At 38.4% G+C, this 24,248-nt stretch overlaps 1 protein-coding gene across 1 annotated transcript in view; it reads right to left on the bottom strand.

The window, feature by feature from the left end:
- Positions 1–251: 251 nt before the first annotated feature.
- Positions 252–24,248, bottom strand: part of STK3 (serine/threonine kinase 3) — a 347,232-nt gene continuing 323,235 nt past the window's right edge. The window contains exon 11 of the mRNA XM_006900017.1: positions 252–932. Within this exon, the coding sequence (XP_006900079.1) occupies positions 774–932 (159 nt within the window). The 3' untranslated portion in view covers positions 252–773. The remainder of the gene's footprint in view (positions 933–24,248) is intronic.

Genomic DNA, 24,248 nt, shown 5'->3' with positions numbered 1-24,248 from the left:
TATTTACCACATGTGTGTGTGTGTGTGCACGCGTGTGCACGCAAGGATTCCACTGATTTCTTTGGTTTTTAAACATTATAAATCTATCTGACCAAAAAATATATATATCTATCTATGTATATATAACTCTATTTGTACCAAACATCAACATTTTAAAAATTAAAACAAAATTTCAAAAGGTAAAAATGGAATTATTTCTTCAAGTTGAAAAAAAAGTCTGGCCCAGTAGAGTGTTCTTGTTATTATTGCTTCTATTGGAAAGCTACCCTGGAAAATCAAGGAATGTACCCCACAGCTCCCTCCTTAAAGTGTAATTTGGTTGAACATTGTCAGCTATTAATATGTTCCTACCTTCACCAAAACTATTTTGATCTTGCATTTAACAAACAAAGTGAAATAGCATAAATAAATAAGTTTACCTAAGGGGATACAATAAATAGGCTACTGATATTGTAACATAAAGCCCTCAGTGCTGTACAATTAAACAATAGCTTTGGAGTTTCATGGTCTCGAAAACACAGCTTTGACTTAGAACACAGATTTGTGTTGGTATACAGCTGACAGATTAAAAGAAGAATACATTTGTGCTGTTTTCATTACTTAAAAATGAAAACATAGTGGACACAGCTGTAAATTCTCCTTTTTGGGGATTTTCTCGGACATATACCATTAATTTCTGACCTTTGATGAGTTGTAGAACAACATAACAGTCCTTCAATTCTTAGTGGTTTCTTGGTCTCCAGAGAGCTACACAAATAAAGAAGAAATGAGATTCAAAAGTTTTGCTGCCTTCTTTTCTTTGCATCCATTGCATCCAGAATGGGCTGTCTTTTAGCAGTGTATCTTTGACGAAGTTCTTCTATTTCTCGCTCCATCATGGGATCCAGTGCTTTCAACCTCATCTGTAGCTCTTCTAAACTTAGGTTCTTTAACTACAGACAGAATTTAAAGAGATATGTATTAATAAAGCATCTTCACTTTGAAATGATCTTCATTACATAAAGTATAATCTATTATTAAACTTGAACATCTATTATTATATTGAATATTATTACATATGCATATTTCAGCAAACTATATTATAGCTGACATCGATTTCACAAAAATTTAATATAGAAATTCATTAAGTGAGGAACTCAGAAGCCACAATATATAGGAACTTCAAGTAATTTGTAACAAGACAAACAGAACCTCATCTTTTGGGTTAACTCAGTTACAAACTTCATTGCTGTCAAGTCAGAGCACAGACTCACAGCTGACTTTCCAGCAGGTTTCTGGAGGCCGAAAACTGCTCTGGATGAGACTTTCCAGCTTTCTGCTGGGGAGCTGCTTGTGGATTTGAACTGCCAGAGAAGTGCCACCTCTGGGTTAGCACCGCTGCTCCCTACCCACTAGACCACCAGAGCTCCTGTAGGCTAACTGCAAGTAAGAAAAATACGCTGATGAAACCTGTACCAACACATAAGCACATTTCAGCATATGTTTTGGGTATACTCAATCTAGAACCTTTACTGGCTATGGATGTTAGATCATGATGAATATTTGCTGAGGTCACCCCAGAACATAACAAGCTTGAACACAGAGCACATTTGCTGCTCTATCCTGTGTTTTATCAAATGGTTTAATATTAAACTCTTAGTTAAAATGAGTTAAGGTAATGAAAATATTTACCATAAACACCTTGATAAACAAGAAATTTTAAATTATGGTGTAAAACTTACACAAATAAGCCTGTGCAAAGTCTAACGTGAATTTGGCCAATTTGAAAATGAAGTCTATCAAACATACATACATATCTCTGTGTGTGTGTGTGTGTGTGTGTATATATGTGTAAGTATATATATGTGTGTGTGTGTGTGTGTGTAAGTATATATATATAGAGAGAGGGAGAGAGAGAGAGAGAGTGTCTCCAGTCAAACATGACTGCTTCTGATGGCCTCTGAGAAAAGTCACATGTCATATGTGCATGGGGACAGTATGTATTCTGCCTTATAAAAGGGTCTATTGCATCTTGAGCTTCACTGCACTTATATATACATTAAAACTGCAACATAGAGACTATTTCCTGGGAAATAAATTTTAGGGATGTCTTCAAGTATCTAATCTACCATCTTTGGCTGTCAGCTTATTAAAAGTTCTACAACTATCTCTTTTAAAGATTGAGTATAAAGGTAGGTAGTGGGACAACTATGAGATATCATCTCACCCCAGTCAGAATAGCAAAATTTAACAGAACAGCAAGCAACAAATGCTGGCGAGGTGGTGGAGAAACTGGAACCCTTATTTACTGTTGGTGGAAGTGTAAAATGGTGCAACCACTGTGGAAAGTGGTGTGGTGCTGTCTCAAAAAGTTGCAAATAGAGATACCACTTGACCCAGCAATTCTACTACTGGGAATATAACCCCAAAGAGACCATAACTGACACCGAAGCAGATACATGCACACCCATGTTTATCATGGCTTTGTTCACAATAGCAAGGAGTTGGAAACAAACCAAGTGCCCATCAACAAACGAATGGATAGAGAATCTGTGGTATATTCACACAATGGAATACTATGCTGCATTGAAAAACAAGGAACTCATGAAATATTATCCAAAATGGGTGACCCTCAAGGACATTACTCTGAGTGAAGTATCTCAGTCACAAAAGGGCAAATACTGCATGGTGCCACTGTTGTAAAACAGGACTGACATCAGGTTTGAGGGGGAGATTGAGAAGGATGGGTTAAAAAATGTATACTGCATTGAAACAGATGAGGGAGAAAACTGTGTAAAAGGGATATGTGATTAGGTATTATTTTCATGACGGAAATCCAGAGCAAAGGCTGCATAGTGGAGTGGACCTGGGGGGAGGGATTGTGTAACAATGAAATAATTTTTCTTTTACTTTTCCAAGAGGGTAGTGTACTGGGCGGGGGGGTTGGGAGGAAAGAAAAGTGCAACAATAAATGGATGGAAATTAAAAAAAAACCCCAAAAACCAACCAAAAACTGTTATAGCGGCAACAATTCTATCACTTTAAAAGATAGCTTTTAAAAAATCAGATAGACAACCAAACATCTGGATTGTAAATTCAAGGAAACAAGGGAAAAAACCCTCCTGACTGCATGCCATTAGGGCCAGCAATAACTATCGCAGCCTTGGGCCAGCTCCCCCTCCCTACCCCATAGTTCTGCTCTTAGAACTGGGGGCACCATAAGCCTGGGGCGCACAGTGATGCCATGACCTGGCAAAACACCTGTGATCACCATATAAGCCAGAGCCTATCCAGGAAAAGCCACTAAGTAGAAAAGAAAGCAAGCCTGCATTAGAGAGAAGACCCCATAAACTCTGTTCCTAGACCAATGTTCCTTCTCAGAGATGGGATCTGCTGTCTGACTCTCACACTGTGTCCTGTGCATGGCTGTACTGTTTTCTTCTTTCACTAATAAAGCAGATACTACTTGCTTAAAAAAAGATAGGTAGTGGGGCAAACAAGTGACTCAAAACATCTGTTCAATCATGATGCTTTACTTTGGGAAGATGGAGCCCTGGTAATAGAGCACTGGAGCACCAGCTGCTGACCAAAAGGGTCAGCAGTTGGAGCCCACCAGCCATTCTGAGCAAAAAGGTGAGGCGATCTACTTCTGTAGAGACTGACAGCCTTGGAAACCCTACAGACAGCTCTATGCTTCCCTATAAGGTCATAATGAGGCAGAATCAACTTGTTGGCAACAGATTCAGGGGTTTCATCTTGGTAGGTACTGTAGGAAAAGGTTAGAAATAGGGAACCGATTTCACTGCCCTCAGGAAACTTATAAATCAGTTAGAACAGTAGGATTAGCAACTACAACTATGTAAGAAATGAAGTAAGCCCTGAGTGGCATGGTGCATATTAAAGAACTTCTCATATGAAACATTTTGTATGTTCAGGTGTACATTTTCATTTAATTTTTTTTTTAAAGTTTCCTAAGAAAAAGAAGAGTGTCGTCATTAATTTAATGGAGAATAAGAGAATCATTGACTAGAAGGCACCTAACAACAATCTAAAACTTGGTTTTAAAATGATTAAATTTGTAGCTTATTACTTGTTTTAAAAAGTAACTGCCTTAAGATTTCTTTTATAAGCCAGAACAGAAAACACTTACTCTATTACATGCAAACCTCACTTTTAACCAAAAATAGCATTTCTCCACTTGATCACTTACTTTACTCACCATAGCTGGCCCTAACTGACTCTTGCTTCCAAAAATCAAATCTACTTTCAACAGAAGGAGATTTGTCACCACTGAGGATACTGAAAAGGATGAGTCACAGATTCTGAAAGAAAATGCAAAAGAAGAGCTCCAAAGATATTTTGAGGAGTGGCAGCATTATGGGAAAAAAGATACGAGCTTCCAGGATGACGGCTCTGAAGAAAGAAAAACAATTATTTCCTCTTGTGTGATTGATAGCTTATGAAAACCCGCTGAAGGGTCAGCTACGAGTGAGTCTGTTCTCACATGATAGAAGAAAACAACAACAATGATCAAGCATTTCCTCATCTTAGTCTTCTGAGTATCTTCAATGGTGAAGGGTCTGCTCATGCCACCTGCAGTTCTTTTCTGTGAAAGTTTTATATTCTTAGATTTATTCTTACAGATATTTTTCCCCCCTTGGGGGTTACTATACATGATATTACCTTCTTGATTCTCTTTTTGGAATTCCTTTTGTCAGTGCAGAAAATCTGATTTTTTTTTTTTAAATGTTGATCTTAAATCCTTCCACTTTGCTTCTATTAGTTCCAACAACTTTCTTGGGGAGTCTCTTGGGTTTTCCAAACCTATAAAATGGGCATAGTTTTACTTTTTTCTTACCAATATTTTTGTTGTTGTTGTTATGTGCCGTCAAGTCGCTTGCGACTCATAGCAACCCTATGTACAACAGTCCTAAACTCTGCTCTGTCCTGTGCCAGTCGCACTGTCTCTGACACTCCCATCCCGATTATCCCAGTCACTGAATCAATCCACCTCATAGACTGTCTTCCTCTCCTGAGCTGTCCCTCCACCCTCCCAAGCATGATGTCCCTCTCCAAGGACCGGTCCCTCCTCACAACATGTCCAAAGTATGTTAGATGGAGCCTCAGAATCCTTGCCTCCAAGGAGCCACCTGGTTTAATCCTTTCCTTACCAATATAGATATCCTTTATTTCCCTTTTTTTGACTTACTGCTCTACTTGAGACTTTCAATACTGTGCCTTAATAAGAGTACTGATAATTGGTGGTTTTGAAGAGGTTGAGGTAACTAAAGAGCAGAAGCAGCTGAAGAAGCAGGGATCCTTGTTTGGTTTCCATTCCCGAGGGCAAAGCTTTTAGCTTCTCTAAGAATACTGTTGAGTGTTGGCTTTGTACACATATGTTATGCTGAGAAATTTCCTATTTCTATTTTCTTGAAAATTTGTTTGTTTTAAAAATCTGCTACTGAATTCCAGTGACTAGAATTTTGTCGAATATTTTAACTTCTACATTGACGAGGAACGCTGGTACATAATGTTTATACTGCAGTGGTATCTTTGCCTGGCTTTGCACCACGATTATTCTGGCTATAGAATGAGTTGTTGTCATCGTTACATGCCATCAAGCACTATGAACAGTAGATCTAAACCCTGTCTTATTTTGTGCCATTCTCACAACAGAGTGAATTAGGGAATATTTTTTCCTTTTCTTTGTTCTAGAATAGAGAGCTCTTGTGGCCTAGTACATAAAGAGCTGAGGCACCCATCTAAAGGTAGGCGGTTTAAATCCACTAGCTGGTCTGGGGGAAAAAGATGGGCCATCTCCCCTCAAGCGATTTATAATCTCTGAAAACCCATGGGAGGCTCAGCTATGAGTTGGTTTGGCTTAACTGGCCATGAGCTGAACTGACCTGATGTCAACTCTTCTCTGAATGTTTGGTAGAGTTCTCCCATCAAGCTGTCTGGGCTAGGGCTGGGGCTTTTTCCTTTTTTTAAATGACAGCATCAATATTTCTTTCTTGTTATCAGTCACTCCTTGTCCTCAAGTTGGTTCTGATATGCAGTGGCCCTCCATCAGATTTATGAGGCTGGAAATCTTATTGGGAGGAGACTGTTCATATTTCTCCTTTGAACATGCTGGTGGAATTGAACTTAAAAGAGACATGAGGATTTTGGGTTGGCAGCACACCTCACTACTCCACCAGAGTTCCCTCTCTTTTGTTATAGTTCTATTCTCATTTCCTGTCTTAGTTTGTGTTATTCTAGTTAGGAAGTGTGTCTCTAAAAGGGATTCATTTCTTCTAAGTTTTCAAATCTGTTAAACTTTCCCTAGTATTCTGTTATCATCCTTGTAGTTCATTTGGTTTTGCTGTAACACTGCCCATCACATTTCTTGTTTTGATTTGTGCTTTTTCATTCTTTACCTTTGATAGAGGGCAATCTGGTGGTACAGTCAATAGAGATCTGCACTGCTAATTCAAAGGTCACGTCCCTCTAGTCGTTCAAATCTACCAGCTGCTCTGCAGGGGAAAAGATGGTCAATCTCCAGTGCAACTTACAGACTCAGAAAACCCACTGAGGGTCTGCTCTGAGTCAGTTCTGACTCAACAGTCATAAACTGGAGTTCTGTATTTGTTCCCTTCATTGTGTTAGCTAGTGGCTTGCTAATTTTATTGATCTTCTCAATGAATCAATGCCAAGTCTTGTTGTTTTCCTCCCCCCGTTTTATTTCCTTTCTTCTGGTAACTGTGGGCTTCTTTTGCTGCTCTTTTTCTAACTGTTCGATTTATATGGTTAAGCTACTGATTTTGATCCTTCATTTTTTAAAATTAATTTTAATGAAAGTTTATAGAGAAGGAGGGTTTCCAGTCATTCACTGTTGCACTTTTCTCCCTGCATACTCCTCCCCCAAAATCACTCTTCTCCTTGAAAAGAAAAAGAAAAACTCTTTCATTGTTATGCAATCCCTCCCTCCAAGTTCACTCCACTATGCAGCCTTCACTCTGGACTTCTGTAATGACAAGAATACCCATTCATATATCCCTTTTAAACAGATCTCTCCCTCCTCTGTTTCAATGCAATATACATCATTCATCCCCTCCTTCTCTGTCTTCTCTCAACCCTGATGTCAGTCTCTTTTTACAACAGTGACCCTATGCAATATTTGTCCTTTTGTCACTAAGATATTTCACTCGGCATGTCCTCCAGGGTCATCTATTCTGCATATTTCATGAGTTCCTTGTTTTTCAATGCTACATAGTATTCCACTGTGTGAATATACCAGAGCTTCTCTATCCATTTGTTTGTTGATGGGCACTTGGGTTGTTTCCAGCTCTTTGCTATTGTGAACAAAGCTGCAATAAACATGGGCGTGCATATGATCCTTCATTTTTGATATGTACCTTTATTGCCAGACATTCTCCTCTAAGCACTGTTTTTGTGTGTTCCAAGGGTTTGGTTGTATTTTCATTATCATTGTTGTTACTGTTACATGCCATCGAGTCAACTCTGACTCACAGCGACCCTATACAACAGCTCTGAACCCTGCTCTATCTTGAGCCAACCTTACTGTCTCTGACGCACTCACCCCCATTACCCCAGTCACTAAGCCAATCCATTTAATCCAGGGTCTTCCTCTCCTGTGCGGTCCTTCCATTCTTCCAAGCATGATGTCCCTTTCCAAGGACTGTTCCTTCCTTGCAATATGCCCAAAGTATATCAGACAGAGCTTCAAAATCCTAGCTTCCAAGAAGCAGCCTGGTTGCACCTTCTGCAGGACAGACCTGTTCATCCTCTTAGCAGTAAATGGTATATTAAATACTCTTCTCCAGCACCACAACTCAAAGGTATCTAAGGTTGTCATCTGTTTCAAGTGATTTCTCCAAACGTTGATGTAAGGGGATGTTCTGATGTTTCAGTCTGGGCCACCACCTTGAGTTCCTCTCCATGTATTTGTCAATAACTGATTTTGACACATGAATTTCAAGTTCCCATTAAACTATTCAATTATCTTGCTAACCACCACTGCACGAAGGTAAGTAGAAAGCCTGCAATACACAATACATGCATGACTCAAAAAAACAGGCAACTCTAATGTTAGAGAAATAACATATAAATACTGATATTAACATTTTTGCATCAATGTATTCCTGTAAAGATCTTGTGCCATCTTATGTGAGGCAACTGCCAATGGTTTATAAATATTACATTATAGTAATGAACAGAATCCAGGAAAAGAAGCTACGAAGAAGGAAAGTCTTCCTTTTCTAACAGACAGATCTCTAATGTTAGGCAATAATTACCTGACACAGACAAAGAATCAGGTATTCTGCACATGTTACTTCATTAAGACCCTAAATCTTTGTTGTTGTTGTCATGTGCCATTGATTCACCTGTGATTAGTCTTCAATAAAATTTATTTTAAGCATTTGGGATGGAAACTCATTATAAAATACTATTTGGCATAACTGTCTTCTAAGAGGACAGAAAACCTAAAACAATCTTTCACAGATGATAAGTCATCATTATTAATATCTACAAATCTGTATCACATACAAATTTTGCCTCTTTCCAATTATTTAATCTGCATTTGAAGGTAAACTGTCAGCTCCTTTTTATGGTAATCATTAAGATGTTTCCTTCAATATCTACTTCAAGTGTGCTACCCTTCCGGGAGTTAGAAAAGCAATTAAATGATCTCACAGGTATTGCATTAAGAAAGAATAAATAGCTTCTGAGTGCAGAACTGAAGCTGTGTTAAGAAAGATAGCACATAGGCTATCTTTTTTTTTTGGTTTACCTATTTCTGAGTCAGAATAAACTTGATGGTGGTGGATTTCACTTGGTGTTCTATTCCTTCCTAGATTTTTAATGACATCCCCCCCCCATTTGTGACTATAAAGGGTTGAAATTTACAAGAAATCTGCACCCTGAAAAAGTCACAAAGAGCCACGTTTTCAGGTGGGCTGTCAGAGGGCACTACTATTCATCATTCCCTCATTTAAAAACCACCGAGACGGTCTATGGAACAAGTACTATGGATCACTAACTCAACTGTTCTTGATACAGTTAAGACAACTCACAGTAACCTTCCAGAGGGTTCCAAAGGCTGAGAATCTTTAAGTTCTATTGATACAGAGAGAAATAAAACATCTTCCAACTGACAAAGTGACTGCAATCTAGTGGGCAAGACAAAGTAATGGGCAGGTCACTTAGAGAAGGATGAGTAGGCTGAGTACAGGGGATGAGAAGAGGGAAGAAGGAAACAGTTTGAGCCAAAAAACACTACATGCTAATCCAATAGGTCCACAGAGAAGGCTGGACAGTCTCCTCCTGTGTGATTAAGGCCTCTGAAAACCCGCTGGAAGGTCAGCTGGTTGGTTCCAAGTTGATGGCACACAACAACAATAATCTAATACAACCTCATCTTCACTTACTACAACTGCAAAAACTTTGTTTCCAAAAAATATTCTGAGGCTCTGGGTGGTTATGAATTTTTGGACTGGTTCGTCTGACATATTTTGGGCATGTTGCAAGGAGGGACTGGCCCTTGGAAAGGGACATCATGTTTGGCAGAGTGGAGGGGAAGCGAAGGAGAGGAAGACCTTTGGTGAGATGGATCGATTCTGTGACTGGAGTGGTGGGAATAAGTGCGTTTGAGATGGCTAGGTTGGCACAGGATAGAACAGCATTTAGAGCTCTTGTACATAGGGTCGCTATGAGTTGCAAGTGACTCGATGGCACATAACAACAACAACAACAACAACAGTGGGCAGACTGCAGTGAGCTGAACACAGTTCCTAATCCATATGACTAGTGTCCTTATAAGATGAAAAGAAGGGACATACTTTGAAGGCAAAGATGGCTGGCAACAATCAGAAGCCAGGAAGACACATGGACGAGTCACCCCTAGAGACTGCAGAGAGCGTATGGTCCTGATAAGGGACTTTGATTTTGAACTTCTAGCCTCTAGAACTCTGAGAACATCAATTCCTCATGTTGCAAACATCCTAGTCTGTGGTAATGTTATGGCAACTCTAGGAAATGAAGACTACAGTGCTCAACAGAAAAAATAATTCCCAAGCCTTTGTATTTGCATTCTATGGTCAGAGGCTCTGTTCATTTTATTATTAGAACAGGAATACTGTAGGTTTCTAAATGTCTCTAGATTATACACACACACACACACACACACACACACACACCCTCCAAATGTGGTAGAAGGGTTTACTTTTTATATAGTGGTTATGATTTACAGACATAAACTACAGACTAGTTTCTGACTTCTGATAACACTTTAATAAAATATATTTAGCGTTCAGTGTTTCAGTAGCTATGAGGCCTCCCACAGGCAGGAAAATGGTTCTAGGAAGGAAATATACATAGCAGATGTGGTTTCTTTCAGTCTCTTCAAAAACTACTGCTCACTGTCTTAATGGGGGGGGGGGGATCAAAAGCCAGATAGAATTTTATGGAGACTGATATGGATAAAAACAATCCTATGATATCACATACACTCTATCACTTTAAAATGCTAAACCAAATTAAAACCATTTTATCCTCATAAAGGTAATACCAGGAAGAAAGTAGACTTTTCTGAGTTAATATTATTATAACAAAAAATTTCTTCACAGGTAAATTTGTTCTCTAAAATCTTAAAAAAATGGTAAGACATTTTAGAATTGTTATATTTATGGATCAACAAAGCCTATCGTATATCACTGTAAATTCAAAGCTTATGGTAAATCGTTAATTCACTTAAAAAAAAAGAAATGTATATTTAACATATCTTCCTACCATTTCCAAAATGCAAACTGTAATATGTATTATCATGGCTATATGTCAATTTAATCATCATAAATTAAACGAAAAAGTAAGCTAGAGCTAAAATATCAAGATTTTGATTTTTATCTGCCCAAGTTTAGAACTGGAAGGCAGTAAACAGAAGAATTTCAGGTTATTACACATTGTACTTTTTACTATATCTGAAAAAATATAAGACAAAGGAATAAATAATTCACTGAGAAATAGCTTAATAAGACTATTTCATTAAATTTCATGATGACATAGAACTTATATAACAACAATTTTTAAATCTTTAAGACTTAACAGTGTCAAGGAAAACTGTGGTTTTGCAATCATTACAAACATACTTAAGGATGTTGATACACACTTGATTAAGTGAATAAAACATACTTGATGAACTGGTAAGTGAACTGAGGTGCAGTAAGACAAAGAACTCGGACATTCGTAATAGCAGGATGAACAATTTTTTTTAAAAAACATAGTTAAAGAAAAAAAGATTAATTTCAGAACAATATTGTTACATCACTTAAGGCTTTCTTTCTTAAAACAATTTTCAAGCAATTTCATTTTCCTGGATATCTGACATGAGTAGAGAATAAAATCAATATCCCTAAAAGGTTTAACCTAAGCTCAAAACAAAATATTTGTGTAATACAGGCCTGGGAGAAACACATTTTGAGATGAAGATTGTTAAAAAGCATTTCAAATGGTTAAAATAAGTAATTTAACAGAAGCATAAAGCAGTTTTCACAGAGTCTCAACACAAACCCCTGTAACTCTTTGCCACTGAGTGGGTTCTAACTATCAGTGACCCTGTCAGACAGGTTATAGCTGTCCCATAGGGTCTTGAAGGCTATAATCTTTGCGGAAGCAGGCAACTGCATCTTTCTCCTGAAGAATGGCTGGTAGGTTCCAACTGCTGACCTCTGGGTTAGCAGATGAGCACTTTTACCGTTTATCACCATTGCTCCTTCAGTGCAAAAAAAGAACTGTAGAGACAATCTACTCTAACTTCGAAATTTTTTCCATCCATGTGCATTATGTTTTATACAATCTTTATTTACATTGTGTTTAATATACTCATTCATATACATTGTATTTTATGTAATTATTTATTGATCTATGCTTATTATTCCTTCTATGCCTATTATTCTTCTAGGTGGTATAGCACTGGTCTGTGCGTTGCTGTACAGAGGTAACTCATGTGTGCTGTGATGCTGAAGACTGTGACAGTGATGTGAGAATCGTGGTAATGGGTACCCACGGTGGACAGTGTTGGCTGGAGCTTCCCGACTAAATCAAGTCTGGAAGCAGGAGCAGCATCCACTTCCGAAATGGCTTGCCTCCAGAAACTCTATGTACGAACAGTGCTCAGGCTGTTCGTTCATAGGGTCAATATGAGTCGTCTATGACTCAACAGCACCAAAAAACAACAATGCTTATTATTCCTTCTATGCCTATTATTCCTCCAATTTTTCAAGTCTCCATAGAATCTTTCCTATTTTTTCACCTCCTCTCTCACTGCTGGTTAATAGGAGTTGAGCTGACTTCTGCCTCGATTACAAACTGAGGCCTATATTATACAAATAATTTCTTCTGAACTCATAATGACCCTCTGAAGCCTGCCCTGCCTTAAGCCAGTCTCACTGACTCCGACACATCTACCCCCATTGCCCTGATTATCAATCCATCTTATCTGGGGTCTTCTTCTGCTGCACTGTCCCTTTACCCTTCCAAGCATGATGTCCTTCTCCAAGGACTGGTCCCTCCTGGCCACATGTCCAAAATATATGAGGAGTTTTAAACTCCTAGCCTCCAAGGAGAAACTTGGTATCACCCTCTCCAAGAAAGATCTGTTTGTTCTCTTGGCAGTCCATGGTATGCTCATTATTCTTCTCCAACACAACTCAAAGGCATCAATTCTTCTTTTGTCATCCTTAGTCAATGGCCCGATCTCTGAAGCATAGCAAGTAACTGTGAAGACGATGGCCTGAATCAGGCGCACCTTAGTCTACAGAATGACATAGTTGCTTCCCAGTACTCTGGAGAGGTCTCTGACTAGGGATTTTCCCACTACAGTTTGTCTTTTGATTTCCTGACTGCTGGTGCCAAGAGTGTTAACTGTGGAGCCAAGCAAGCTCAAACTGATAATAACCTCAATCTCCTCTCTATCCATCACTATTCTCTTTTAAAAAATTTGGGGGGAATTCCAAGTTTATCTTTTCAATTCCCATTCTTTAGATAGACTCTCTCTGTGCGTGTATTTTCTGTCTTCCTTTTTTGAATTCCTGTCTTACTTCCCCCTCTCTTGTTATTAATAAAATACTCTTTATAAATCATTGGAGCAAGAAACAGCTTTACAAGATATACTTATGTAAAATGGTGCATTAGATCTGATCCTCAATGAAATAAAATGCATGTGACAGTTTTATAAAAGGCATATGGTGATGCCAGGCACAGGACACTTCTGTCTGGCTCAGAATGAAGATGATACATGTTCTAGTTTGCTGATTGTGTAATAGTGAAGGAGAGGAAAAAGAGAATGGGTGAAAATATTCTCAAAGTACCAACTCCTCACAGTATATTTCACTGACTTAAAATGGCAAAGCTTGGCATTTCTTCAGTAAAACCTAATGCATTTTTACAGGTGGTTTTTAAGAGAGAGAAATGAGGAGGAAACGTGGTAAATGATTGCTATCAGGTGACAAATAGACATTTTAGTTTTGCAAATACAAATTAAGTCACAGGCTAATACAAAATTTCACTGAACATTTGGTTCTGTTTCCAAACAGTGAAAATGCAAAGTGACTGATTTGGATAACCTAGCACTGGCAGGGAGTTCAAAATGTTTGCTGTCACAAAGATGGTGTGCTGCTGAGAAATCCCCAGGGTTGTCAAATGGAGCTGGAAGAGAAAATGGCTTTAAAGTATTCAGCTCTGAAGGCCACAGTGAATAGAAAACTCTGCACCCAACATTTTTACAGAGCAGATTTTCCAAATGGATAAACTACAACAGCTCAATAAAAGGCAGAATTGTCATCTTTTAAGTTTTAGGTTTGTTAGCAAAATAAATGTTCCCAGATCTTGCTGTTAGGTGCCATCAAGTCACCTGCAACTCATAGTGACCCTATGTACAGCAGCTCTGCAGTCTGTCCTGTCCTGAGCCAGGCTCAGTGACTCTGATATATCTAATCCACTTCCACATTTACTGTATTACTCCATCTCATCCGAGGTCTTCTTATTCTTTGCTGTTCCTCCACCCTTCTGAGCATGATGTCCTTCTCTAATGAGCGGTCCCTACTGGTTGAACATCCATGGACCTCCAAGAAGACAAATAGGTCTGTTCTGGAGAGGGTGAAACCACATTTCCCCTTGAAAGGTAGGATTTGGAAGCTCTGTTTCATAAACTTTTGGCATGTGGCCCAATTCTTATTTATTTTTTTTTTAAACCAAAACAAGTTTAAAAAGACTTTAAGGAAAAACTCCGATACTCTTAAATAGTAATATGTAAGTGAACGGACAGGTGAAATAACTGTTGTTCATAAATAGAGAAGTCTAAACCAGCTTTCAATACGAGCCAATGTTTTATATGAAAATTGGTACAGTTTGGCATGTAGTTAGTATAACCCCTCTAGTAAGCAGCTTGTTTTGTTAATTATCCTCTGGATCTCACAAGGAGATTATACATCAATATCTCAAAATACCATTTCTCGATTTATTTTTCTTTTGAATTTCAATAAATTACATACATGCAGGAGAGCAACCCTTTTACTATCAGTTGTAATGTCAATTCTGTCCCAGGGAGACAACACCCCTGTCAGAGTAGGACTGTGCTTCACACGGTTTGCAGTGACTGGTTTTTCAGAAGTGGATTACCTGGCTTTTTTCAAGGCACTTCTGGGTTAGTGCAAATCTTCACATTTTGGTTAGGAGCTGGGTGTGTTAACCAATTGTAGCACAGCATGCAGGAAAGTCAGAACTCTTCAATTAAATCTTACATAATAAAGCAGCAGCATAAATAACTCAGCGGTAGGGAAATAAGATTAATAATATCAACTACTATCTGACAATTTCAACAGTTCCATTTTTAATCATCAGAATTGTTTCTGAATTCTATGACAAGTATTAATAATTGATGAGAAGGAAGACAGTCCATAAAATTAGAATTCTGAGTTTATATATGAGGTCTATTTGAAACAATAAACACATTAAAGTGGTAAGAAATTATTTCTAAGATAATTTGGTTTTAAGATCTCTAGGCGAAAACACTTAAAGAGGACTGCTGTTGTTGTATATTGTAGAGTCAGAACTGACCAAAAGCTGACTCTCTGACGAGTTTTCAGAGGCAGTAAATCACACGAGAGAAGACTACCCACCCTTCTCCCACGGAGCAGCTGGTGGCCTTGAACCGCATGCCTCTGATATTGCAGCACAGCTTATGAAGCTTTAAAATGTATAAATGCAAGAGTATCTTTTTTCTTCTCCATCCCAACCCCTGCCCCCTAGTCTCCCTGCCCTCTTTCCCCCTTTGGACTTGTATACATATCTTACTAGTTATCTTTCTATTTTTACAGTAATGGTCTTATGCAATAATTTTCCTTGTGAGACTAGGTTAGTTCACACAGCATAATGGTCTCTAGACTCTCCCATGTTATAAAGTATTTAGAAATCATTGCTCCTGAGTGCTGCATAATATTCTATTGTGAGAATGCACCATAATTTCTCAATCCATTTGCTTGTTGATGGACATTTGAGTAGTTTCCATTTTCTTGCTATTGTGAATAATACACTGCAGCAGTATCTTAAGACTTCATAAGTCCAAGAGTTGCCAGTCTAATCAATCTAAAATAATCAAAATAATGAGACGCCGCTACACCAACAAAGCAAACAGTCTTATATACTAATGTGTTAACACATTTAGTCAAAGAGCCAATCAAGAAAATCCTGTGCAATGTTTGCTGTGTTTACTGGGAAAACAAATTCTTCCTAGCAACTGTTTAAATAAATCTCACAGATGCTACAGACCTTATTAGTGGCCTGTGATTAAAAAAATATGGATTGCTAATACTGTATCCTGACTCATCTATTTTCCCATCTGCTAGCAATTCTTACAATATGAACTATCAACAGAATGGCTAACAACAATCATTTTCTATGGCAATTTTGATGCTGAATTGCCTATAGCATTTTCTAAGATTTACCAGTGCATACCTCAGACTGTTTTGAGTTGTTTGCGGCCTGGAGCAACATACTCTCTTCCCCTTAATGTTCCATTCTAGCTCAAATTTTTATTGTGTTGAACAGAATCTGGTTTGGTTTTACAAAACACCACGCACAGAGGCTGCCATACTCATTCTACTAACAATGAAAGCAGAAAACACACCAAAGCATTAACAAAAATCCAGTCAAGTCCACGGATTTGTTTATTGTTAGTAGGCAGCCTGCAGTAGGTCCTACGTGGAGAGGCTATATACAATAGAATCAACATTGCCTTGTCTCTAGACTCAGGTGGGAGATACAGTTGTATGTTGGCTATTGTGGATTTGTTTTCATTTTCTTTAGCGTTGATGTGAACGTGCATATGAGCAAGTAATGTTCTGTTTTGTGTGAGGCCTCTCCCCTTCTCTAGCATATCTTTCCACAAAATTCTGTCAATCTGGTTTGACTACAAATCAAACTGGTTAAGTCCATACATAGCGTCACCAATTTTGTTGTTGAAAAAAATATTCTTTTCATTGTTGTTAGCTGTTGTTAAATGCTACTGGGTCGAGTATGATTCATAGTGACCCTATGAATGACAAGACCTGAACCCTGTCCTATCTTGTACCATCTTCATGCTATCTGACACATGAGAGCTCACTGCTGCAGTCCTCGTGTCAATCCACCTGATCAAGGGTCTTCCTCACCTTTCCTGACCCTCCACCTTTCCAAGCATCATGTCGCTCTCCAAGGAACAGCCCCTCCTCACAACACTTTCTCCAACATATAGTTGTTTGTTTCTTGGCAGTCCACGAAAACCCTATGAACAGCAGTGGAACGCAGATAGCTGTTGTCAGATGTCATCAAGGCTAACGCAGAGCAAGCCTATGAACAGGCATCAGAGCCTTGCCCTATCCTGCATGATCCTCAGCATCTCCACCGTGCTCAATGCCACTGCTGCATTCATTGTGTCAATCCATCTCACTGAGAGTCGTCTTCTCCTCTGACTCTACACCTTCCCAAGCATTATGTCCTTTTCTAAGGATGGTCCTTCTTGACAACATGCCAAAAGTATGTGAGACAAAGTTTCACCATGCTTATTTCTAAGGAGCACCCTGGTTGCACTTCCTCCAGGACTTAAGTGTTTGGCAGTCTATGGTATATTTAATAGTTGGCCAACACCATGATTCAAAGGCATTCATTTTTCTTTGGTCTTTCTTATTCATTACCCAATTTTTGCATGCATATGTAGCAACTGAAAATACCATGGCCTGATCAGGTTCACCTTAGTCTAAACCAAACCCCACCTTAGTTTAAAAACAAATACCTTTGTCCTTGAGTACTTTAAAGAGGTTCTTATTAGCAGATTTTCTCTATAACCCATCTTTTGATTTCCTGATTGCTGCTACCATAAGCATTGATTGTGGATTCAAATATCCACCTAGTGTAATGTGACCTATTGGTCTGGTTGTGAGGCTATTTGCTTTCTTGATTTTGAGGTATAATCCATGGTGGTTGTTGTTATGAGCCGTCAAGTAATCCACGGTACAGCTTTATAATATGTACTCTTTGATCTTTTCCAGAAAGTACTTCTGCAAGCAAGGCTGTGTCATCTGTATCATGCTGACTGTTGATGGTCTTCTTCCAACAATTTTCTCCATGTAATCCAGCTTCTTGAATTATTTGCTCACCATATATATTGAATAGGTATGGAGAAAGGATAGAACTCAACATTTATCTTTACTGATTTTAAACCTTACAGTATTCTCTTGTTCTGTCTAAACTTCTTCTTGATTAAGTTTTTCACATAAGCACAATGAAGTATTTTAGGATTCCTATTCTTCTCAAGAGAGAGAGAGATCAGCTGGCCCAGTGGACAGAAGGCAATGCTACCAAGCCGAAGGTAGGTGACTTTTAATCCGCGGCCCTCGGGCCTGTCTTTCATTGTTTTTGTTCAGACATTCCTCTAGGTCGTATAGCCCTGGTGCACAAGTTGCCACAGTGGCAACTTGTGGTTGCTGTGAGGCTGAACACTGTGACACTGATGTGTCAAATGCCTTAATGGCTAGTTACCCAATGTGGACAGAGTGGGGTGGAGCTCCACAATTAAAACAATCTTGGAAGGAGGAATGGCATCCACTTCTGTAATAGCTTGCCTCTGGAAACCCTATGAACCTGGAGAGAGGATGAGAGACACACAAGTGTTGAGGACTCTCCTTCATAGGGTTGCTATGAGTTGCCTGCGACTCAATGGCACTTAACAACAACAACAACAACAACAACAACAACAACAACAACAAAATAATTCTTCTCAACGTTACCATAATTTTGTATTATCCACACAAATGACTTTGTCTAGTCAACTCTCTGTTAATCTCTGCTTTGGTTCAAGATCCATTTGACATTAGGCTTGTTTCATAACCTCTTCTAAATCCAGCTTGAATTTCTGCCAGTTCTCTGTTAATGTACCATTCCTTTTGTCTTTGAATAATCTTCAACAAGATTTTATTTGCATGGGGTACTACTGCTATACAGAGCTCTGGTGGCCTAGTGGCAAGAAACTGCACTGCAATCTCAAAGGCAAGCTCCCCCATCCCCCCCAGTTAACTGCCTCTGAAACCTGTCAGAGGGTCAGCTATAGGTCAGTTCCAACTCTATAGTATACAACAACAACACAACTACTGATATGGTGCAATAATTTCAGAATTCTGTTAGATCATATTTTTTTTTATTTTTATGGCCACAGATATGAATCTCTTCCTGATTGTGGTTATCTCTCCTGCCAGGTGAAAAACAATGTATATGAACTCTGTAAGTAAACTAGTATTAAAAAAAAACCTTCTTTTAGGCAGTTGGCCAGGTTGCTTCCCAATTTCTTGTCACAGACTAGAGCTGCATCTTTTTGTTGAAAAATATTTAAACTGGAAATCTACTAATTCTAGAGGTGTTGTTTTGTTTTGGTTTTGTAATACCTTCAGTGTAGCTAGGACTTCTTTCTATACCATTGGTTCTTGATGATATGCTAGTTCTTGAAATGGTTCAATTCTTTTTGGTACAGTAACTGTGTATTCCTTCCATCTTCTTTTGATTCCTGATTTAGTCAATATTTTACCCATAAAATCCTTCAGTATTGCTACTTGAGGCTTAGACTTCAGTTCTTTCAGATTGAGAAAAGCTCAGTGTATTCTTCCCCTTTTGGTTTTCTAACTCCAGGTCATCCATTATAATACTTTGTCTCTTCAAGCTGCTCTTTGAAATATTCTATTCCGCTATTTAGTAATCTTCTGCCTTTTGCTTAAGTTTCTCTATGTTGAAGAGTAAGTTTCTGAGCCATCTGTCAGTTTGTCATACTGCAATGACTTGCATGTTGCTGCGATGCCGGAAGTTATGCCCCGGATATCTCAAATACCAGCGGTGACACTCATAGTGGATGGGTTTCAGCAGATTCCAGTCAAAGACAGACCAAGAAGCTGGCCTAGCTACCCAGTTCTGAAACAAAAGACCCTCAAAAACCTTATGAACAGCAGCGGACCACTGCGAGAGACAGAGACAGAAAATGATGGTGTAGCCCTAGAATGTTAGTTGAGAACTCCAATGCTGTACTTCTCTGGTGACTTGAATCCAGTAGTATCTCTGTGGGAGAAAAACGGGCAATCTCCTCCCATTGAGATTTACAGCCTTGGAACCCCAGTGGAAGGTCACTGTGTGCTGGAACTGACCTGATGGTAATAAGGGAATAATCGGGTTTGCAGAGTATATCATGTGATTTCCAGTATCTCTTCTATTTCTAAGGTCATATTTTCTATTTCCAACACTCACTGCCCAGTCGCTAGGAGTTATCAATGCATCCTGACTGCATGCTTGATCAATTTCAGACTGTAAGGAAGTTGGTAAAGAGCTTTAGTTTCCTCATCTTTGGCACTAGTGGTTGGTGTGTACATTGCACTAACAGCCATACTGCCTTCCTTGCAGGTCTTGTAGGTATAAGCACGTTATCCTATCATTTCCAGTCCTGTTCTTCAGGATAGATCTTGAATTCTTTTTCTTTTTGACAGTGAAGACAACATCGTTCTTCCTGGTATAGGAGACCACATGACTGTTTCATTCAAACTGGCCAGGATCAGTGCACTTTAGCACTCACTAATGCCTGAGAATTAAAAACCAGTCCATTTCATATTTGACAACTTCTAATTTTCCTAGATTTGTACTGTGCACCTTCCACATTCCTATTATTAACAGACATCTGCAGCTATTTGTCTTCATTTTGAGTCAGATTATATCAGCAAATGAAGATTCTAAAAGATTTAATCTATCTATATCATATCATTAATGTGCTCAGGCTGTTTGTTCATAAGGTCGCTATGAGTCGTCTACGACTCGACGGCACCAAACGACAACAACAACATATCATTAATATAAGTTTTACTTTGAAGAGAGTGGTTATACTGTGAGTGCCTCCGAGAGGTTCATCATCACTATACCAAATAACGTTTACTACTACTCATGACCAAGTTTAACAAGTAGAATGCCAGGTCTTTCTGCCTAGTCTGTCTTAGTCTGTAAGTTCCACTGAAACCTGTCCACCACGCATGATCATGCTGGTATTTCTTCTAGTATCATAGTAATATACAAATCACCACAGTAAGACAAATTGATGGGTTGTGGACTGATTTGTTTAGAGATAAGTAAACAGGTAAGGGGCCTTTTCTATCAATAATGCTGACAACATGTATTGCTCATTGTTAAAGAAAAAAACCAACACACCAATTCCATTCTAATATATTAAGGCATTTACCAGATTACATTTCTGTCACTGAGAATGCAGTAAGAGCTTTCAAATCAATTCACACTATTAAGAAACCTTCTTAAACAGACCCTACATTTACATTTAAGAGCTCTGGGGGCCCAGTGGGTACAGGGTTAGGCTGCCAACCCAAAGGCAGGCAGCTCAAATCTATAAGAGTTCCTCAGGAAAAGATGGACCATCTCCTAACAGGCTAGTTACAGCCTCTATAACCTGTTGGAGGTTCTCCTATGAGCTGGTTCCAACTTGATGACAAAGAGCTGAGTTGACACATTTATCAAATAAACACTCTCAAAACCAATTCAGGTGCTGATTTTGAACACAACATATTATAGAAGGAAAGTTTAATTCTTCACTATAACTCAATGCATTCATTCATTGCTATCTAGTCAGACTAATATCTCACCTTGCAGGAGGTTGTCATTAACATCAAGTCCACTATAAGAGTCCACTTTCCAAACAGACATTATTTATCTGTCCAAATAAAGGATAGGAGGTAGCCTTATTCTGAGGTGAATGGGCCAAGTCTTTGGCTAATTTACCTTGTTGTTTGTTGCTGTTAAGTGCCGTAGAGTCGCAGGCGACTCATAGCGACCCTATGAAGGAAAGTCCTCGACGCTTGGGTGTCTTTCATCCTCTCTCCAGGTTCATAGGGTTTCCGGAGGCAAGCTATTATGGAAGTGGATGCCACTCCTCCTTCTAAGCGTACCTTGTAAGTCACTATAAATTTTGAGATTATAATAAAAGACCATAGTGAAGCACTCTGTTCTGTTTAACCTCAGAGCATCCAGAGAAAATGTAGGGCGTTTAAACTTCCTTTTCATTCCTACAAATTTTTCTAGAATGGCTAGAAACCCATTTCTTGGGAATATCAATAGAAGGAAAGGGAAAAGTGGTAATTATCAGTCACTGATACTGCCTTACCCACTCTTTCAGGTTCAAAGCACTAAATAATTCAATTCTAGCAATATCTGATATGCTCCAAAATAACCAACACACAAGTCTTTTTCACATACAAGTGAGGCCTTCTCCATGTTTCTTCAAGCTATTCATTCTACCACTGGTCAGCTTAGGAGAGCTCATGACCCACCAGCTGATGAGCACAAATACAATGAACCTGTCCCAGAGTTGTTGTTGATTGCCTTCAACCAATGAATGAAAGGCCTGAAGCCTCTCTACAACTGTCGACATTTATCATCCAAGTTCCTATAGTTTCCAGAGGCAAGTTGTTTAGGAAGTGGCTGCCACTCCACCCCCAGAGTAATCAAAATGAAAAAGTTTCTTGCCTTATCTACTTTTAAAAATGACTTGAGATTTTAATTGCATTTATCAGCAGTACTTAAATAGTGCTACCTGCTAAAAAATCTTCAGGAAAAAGTTTTGTGGTTGTTTTTTTTTCCCCAGGAAAAAGTTTTATGTACAACTCTGCAATACCGTAAACAATTCCAGAGTTTATGTCCAATACAACAAAATCTAAGTAACCTGAACCCAATTAGTAATTAAGTCTTTCCAGATATATTTTAAGAGGCAAATGAAAAATTCTGTTAGCTTTGATTAAAGTCTTTCCTTAGTAACATTTTCTAAGAATATTTTAAAATATCAATAAAAGTAAAAATAAGCAATCAACAAACTAAGTGATTAGATTAACTATATGTTTCAATTAAAAATAACTATAGAATATTGGTTATCATTGTCATTGTTTGGTGTCACTGAGTCAACTATGATTCACTGCCACCCTATGAAAAATTCTGCCCTGATATGAACCCTGCCTTGCCACATGCTTCATCATCATCTCTGGTATGGTAGAGCCCACTGTTACAGTCACTGTGTCAATAATGGTTATGGAAGATCACAAAAATAAAAACAAACACCACAACAAAACAAAAAATAAAACAATAAATTAAAACACATCTGTAATCAAGCAAAGTTTTAAATTGGTATCTGTCACTTGCTTAATGGGTAGTCAAGTCTCTGTGGAGTATTTCTATAAACTCACTTTGTTTTCTCCAACAATTTTTTTTTCTGTCATGTTATCCTAAATTTTGGACATATGAATAAAGAATGTTGGGCAGATCATACAGATGTTCTGTATACTGTGATACTGTATTCTGTGATTCTGATGATGAGCTCTGGTGGCCTAGTGGTAAGAAGGAGAGCTGTAATCCCAAAGGCACAAGGTTCAAATCCACCAGCTGCTCCATGAAAGATGGCTAGGAACTCTCCTTCTGTGTAATTAACTGCTTCTAAAAACCCACTGGAGGGTCAGCTATGGGTTGGTTCTGAGTTGCTTCTGGTGATAGAGTGTGTTTTGTGTTGTGCTGCTAACCAAAAGGTCTGTAGTTCAAATCTATCAGCTGCTCCACGGGAGAAAGCGTCTCCTCCCACAAAGATTTATAGTTTCAGAGATCTGATGGAAAGCCCTCATGAGTCAGAGTCAACGTGAAGGCAGTGCGTTTTTATAAATTATTGAGAGTCTAGAACAATGATAAACTTCATTCTCATACTAACCACACATCCCACACCTCCCTTGTGTATGAATTTGCTCAGCCTTGCAGTGTACTTTGTTGCATGTTTGCTCGCTCAAGGAGTAAACCGTGGGGCTCTGCATAGGCCTAATTCTTACTACTACTACTACTGTGGACAAACATTTACATCATTTTCACTGCAGTGATCTCACAAAACTTATTCTGACAATCTGAATTATGATGGTCTCTACATCATGCAGATAACAGAATTTATTTCCCTAAATATACAGAGTAAAATCATTAGAGGTCTGCTGAAAACAATCAACTGTTAAACTTAGATCCTAACACTCATTTTTTCTTAAATAGTAAAACAATGCCTAGAAATAAAGCAGAAGTTCCTGATAACACTTATTCCTCACTTACCATCTAGCGACAAGGTCATCACACAAAGATAAGCTTTATGCCAAAGTGGTGGACTGCCATGTCAGGTCACAAAATGAAGGATGACTACATCATTACTTAACTACCAAACCACTCAAAATCTCAGCCTTGCCATAATCATCACAGTCAGTGAACCTCGCCTCACATCTCAACATTCCTTATGGCCAGGGGTACATTACTTTTGTGCAAAATAGTTTTACTGTTTGTAAAGCTGGCAGTTTACTACTTGTGTATATTCAAAATGTCAGCTAAACAAGAGAAATGATAAGATTAAGAGAACTTTATTAAATCTGTAGTTCTTTTAAATCATCCTATCTAATTTCTGTATCATGATGTTCTCACAATACAGAAAATATATTAAGTATGGCAAAAATGTTTTTAAAAGCTTAGAGACGACACAATTTGATAAAAGTTCTTCCTCTTGTGAGATGAGTTTTAGAAAACAAAAATTACCAAAACCCTCCCATTTAAACATTTCCATTAATTTTAGAATAGCATAATTTGTATCTAAAACAGGATTTTTGGTTTTGTAGCTATTAGTAGGCAAATGTACAAATTCA

This window comes from Elephantulus edwardii, unplaced genomic scaffold, assembly GCF_000299155.1.
Source record: "Elephantulus edwardii isolate Elephantulus edwardi_28Jun2011 unplaced genomic scaffold, EleEdw1.0 scaffold00270, whole genome shotgun sequence".
NCBI lineage: Eukaryota > Metazoa > Chordata > Mammalia > Macroscelidea > Macroscelididae > Elephantulus > Elephantulus edwardii.
This window is presented reverse-complemented; position numbering and strand designations above follow the sequence as displayed.